General features: G+C 35.5%; 1 protein-coding gene across 1 annotated transcript; it reads left to right on the top strand.

Annotated features, from left to right (window-relative positions):
- The first annotated feature begins 2033 nt into the window (after window positions 1–2033).
- On the top strand, window positions 2034–4335 carry LOC105799754 (heavy metal-associated isoprenylated plant protein 6). Its single transcript, XM_012630462.2, has 5 exons — window positions 2034–2201; window positions 2328–2478; window positions 2713–2963; window positions 3052–3130; window positions 3408–4335. Exons 1-5 carry the CDS (start codon window positions 2193–2195, stop codon window positions 3971–3973), a joined length of 1056 nt encoding a protein of 351 aa, XP_012485916.1. The 5' UTR covers window positions 2034–2192; the 3' UTR covers window positions 3974–4335.
- Window positions 4336–4569: the final 234 nt, after the last annotated feature.

Consider the following 4569-nt stretch of genomic DNA (forward strand, 5'->3'; position numbering starts at 1 on the left):
GCCTAGGCGACAAGATCTATGTTTAAAAATAATAATTTCATGCATTTAATGTTTTCAAAGAAGAAGAATAATAATAACCCTAATTTTGAAAGTGAAATGTAACCCTCAAAATTAAATAAGGCTGCATGAATATTAAATCTTTTTATTGATAATTAAAGAGTTACTCGCCAAGCATAAACACCAGACCAACTATAATAATTCAAATATTAAGCTTAATTACTGCTTTTTTTTATTCCAGTGTAACGAAGGAAACATGTTACGCAAAATTTGTTTTTTTTTTTCCCTTGTCGTTATTGTTTCGGAATTGCTTGCTGCAAAAGTAGAGAGGAATGTGTGGGATATTTCTAGGGAAGTTTCTTAGTTGGGTTGGCTATTGGTTAGATGACAAAATTCCAGCACCGGGGAAGGCTATGGCGATGGAGGACCCCTTTTTCTCGGCTTGTCTCGTACAACAAATGTCGGGGGCTTGTTGGCTGGCTGGCCCAGCCCCTCACCACCGTGACATACATGATTTTTGAGACGTGAATATCAATGTCAGTCGCGTTCAAAAATTTGGTCTCAAGTAACGTCTCCCATCTGTAATTGGCCTCCCCTCCCCCAGCTGAAGAACACCCTAGGATTCTGGCTTCCTCGATTTCTATCTCATCATTGCTTTTGTGGTTGGTTACATCGCTTATTTTTGTTTTGTACCTAAATCATCAACTCATTTGGCTTCACCCGTCTATAATCACATATCTTCTATCTCCCTATAAATTAAGATTTGTATGCATATACATATATGTGATGCGAAGCTTTGATATGTGTGATCAGATATGCACCAGGTATCCGCACTATGATGTTGATTTTCAGCAACAAAACAATCTGGTGTTACGCAAAAAACATCCACGACGGCTTTCAACCTTTTTAAACTTTCACAACCATTTACGGATATTTGTTAATAAAAGATTTTGAATTCGAGATTAGTATCTAATCTAGATTTTGTTTAATTCATTGGATTGAATTTAAAGTATTTTAACATTATGAAATTGAATGAATAAAATAATTTTGAAAAATTTCATGATTAACGACGACTCCCAGTATTAAACGTAATAGCTACCCTTTGGATTTTCCACCCTGCCCTGCCCTATCAAAGAAAATTCCAATATTAGACCACAAAATCCCTATCAAAGAAAGGGATTTCGCATCCTAAATTCAAACCATATTACTACTTCATTTACAAGAAAATATATACATTAATACACAAATTGCAACCTAATAGCATAAAGTCTTATGGTTATGTAAAAATTTTAAGCACTCTAAAACACAAATTTAATACACAAACAAAACAATATATATATATATATATATTACATGGTGAATGCATTAAAACATTTCACTTTAAAAAATAGTATCAAATGATTTAATTTAAATATCATTAAAATTAATTATTATATGTAATATAAAAATATTAACAGAAACAGTGTTTCTAAAAGCGAGGTCAAACGAATTACCATGCGGGTAGTTAATTAACCTTAAATGAATTAATTAAAAATTACCATGCACTAAAACCTACGCTTGCCGTTTGAATTTTTTTTTCAAATACTAAAACGTTCCCAACGAGACTTCCAAAATCACCCACCCACAGTCACTCCCGTTTCCAAAAGTACCCAACCACAATCAATTACATAAATATTATTTCATAATTTGTCTAAGTTAATATTATTGGTTCCGATTTAGTTAAATAATAAATCTTTTAATATTTTACATCTAAAAATATCTATACACATGAAATAATTTCAACACTACCACAATCTAATATAAACATTATTGGACACGAAGCGGTCGTTTCTCCGCCACCATCAGTCCAATACGGCGGCACAGCAAAAACAATAAATTTTATAAACATCAAAACCTAAACCATTTCCCTTTTTCCTTAACAAACCCAAACCATTTAGCCCACCCTTGCTGACTTCATCACTTATATAACCAAACGCCCATCATAAAAATCACATCATCCTATATTTCCTCCATCAACCATCATACATAACATACACTCATCATACATACATACATACCTTATCAACCGCCTCTCCTGATTATAAATGCGCTTCTTTGCCTTTGTTTCATCTCTTCAAACAGCTCTTCATTATTCTTTCTCAAATCCCTCAATAACCAAAACCTTTAGCAATTTAAAGTAAAATTTCAGTCAAGCAATGGGTGAGGTTAGTTACCAGCTCTTTCCTTCAACATTCTCTCCGATCTTTTCCTTCCGATTCTTCAATTATTTTAGGATTTTTTTTCTTCTCTTTGATCTCGTCTGAGTTATAGTTATGTTTCTTGTTTTCCAGCAAACAGGAGCTAAGCCTGAAGCCGAGAAGAAGCCCGCCGCCGATTCCGGCGCTAAGCAAGACGACGGCAAGGTTACCGCCGTTTACAAGATTGATATGCATTGTGAAGGTTGTGCCAAGAAGATTAAACGGTCGATTAAACATTATGAAGGTAATTATTTTAAGTTTATTGATTAAAATAATAACAATTTTGGAATTTGTCAAACTTGGATAGATACATCGTTTTAGTTAGTCTCCGTGAGTCGTTCGACAAGTTTCCCCGTAATAATCGGGGAACTGGATAAGGATCGGACTTCGTGGGTCGTGCTAATTTTTCAACCTTAACTAGAACTAGATAAATTATCGAATTGAAATTACCTAACACGGACGTTGTTGTTGGTTGAAGGTGTGGAAGATGTGAAAACGGATTGTGGAGCCAACAAGCTAACGGTGATTGGCAAAGTGGACCCGGCCAAAGTCAGAGATAGGTTGGCCGAGAAAACTAAGAAGAAAGTCGACTTGATTTCCCCTCAGCCTAAGAAAGATGCCGCCCCAGCCGCTGCTGCTGCTGGAGGTGGTGATAAGAAACCAGACGCTGAGAAGAAACCGGAGGAGAAGAAAGAAGAGAAGAAGGAAGAGAAAAAGCCACCCAAAGAGGTAAAAAAAAACAAACTTCGTTTTTCAAACATAATTTAACGACGAGTTTAGCCTAATTAATCCTAATTAAATTGTGTTTGATTTACAGAGTACGGTGGTTTTGAAGATTAGAACACATTGCGACGGTTGCATTCAAAAAATGCGAAAAATAATCAAGAAAACCGATGGTAAGTTTATTAATTATGATTTATTTGAAATAATACTATTTTGCCGTTGGGAGATGTCATCTTGTGTTAATTAATCTATTGGAGTAGGGGATAAGTAAAGGCGCATTTCATCAGACTAGAAATCTAAAAATACGGACAGTAACATAAAAGTTCTTTTAAATAAATAATGAAAATTGAAAATCATATCTTTAGAATATTTATGCCTAATAAATTAATTTAAGTAATTAAATGTGTATAAATAAATTAAAGTGTGGTTTTACTTGAATTATCATTACAGGCGTTCAATCAGTTGACATTGATGGAACTAAAGATTTAGTAACCGTCAAAGGCACAATGGACTTGAAAGACCTCGTTCCTTATCTCAAGGAGAAGTTGAAACGAAGTGTCGACGTGGTTCCGCCTAAGAAAGATGACGGCGGTGAGAAGAAAGACGGCGGTGAGAAGAAAGTCACCGACGCTGATAAGAATGGGAAAGAAAAAGAAGCTGCTGCCGCCGGAGGCGAGAAAAAAGAAGGCGGTGGTGAAACGAAGATGGAAGTGAGCAAGATGGAGTATCATGGATACGCGTATCCTGCACAGCCAATGTATTGGTCAGATAGACACGTGTATGGTGGTCCGAGTAACGCGGTGGAAGGGTATCAGAATCAGCAGCATCACGAGTACGGATACATGAACCAGGGGTACATGAATCAAGGCTATATGTCTCATCCTGGGTATGCGAATCAAGGGTATATGTCTCACCCTGGGTATGTGAATCAAGGGTACATGGTGGACCCGCGGCATCCCCTTCACGCGCCTCAGATGTTCAGCGATGAGAATCCAAACGCCTGTTCGATCATGTAAGAAAGGAAATCAACGGTGGTTAATAAGGAATTAATCATGATTAATATAGAGAGAAGAAAGAAAAGGACCAAATGTAAATAGCAGAACTTTCTAGGGAGAGAGAAGTAAATAACAGAACTTCGAAAAAAGAAAGGGACCGACGATGTAATAGGAAATAGTAGAATTTTGGAATTATCGCGATGGTTAGAACTTAGAACCTTTTTGTTTTTGTTTTTAATATATGGAACAACCGGCCAAAGCCGGCTTGGCTTGATCGGGTTAGTGTTGGGACGGTCGTGGGTTATTTTTTTTTTTTAATTTTTGTTCGTTGTATTTTTATAAATTTTATTCTTATGAAATATAAATTGTTATTTCATTTTAAACTTGATAAATTAATTTGTGATGGAGCCGCGAGCAGCGAGTGGCAATAGGGGATGCCACGTGGTACCGTCGTTGATGAATTTAATGTTCCATAAATTTTGAGATTACAGTGGTGACTGATGATTAGATTAGCATTTTATTCTATTTTTATCTTATTTTATTAAAAGGTTAATATTTACTATATCATAATGTTATCAATTTTATCTTTAATTTTATATAAAATCATTTTAATTTAA

This window comes from Gossypium raimondii, chromosome 9, assembly GCF_025698545.1.
Source record: "Gossypium raimondii isolate GPD5lz chromosome 9, ASM2569854v1, whole genome shotgun sequence".
Lineage (NCBI taxonomy): Eukaryota > Viridiplantae > Streptophyta > Magnoliopsida > Malvales > Malvaceae > Gossypium > Gossypium raimondii.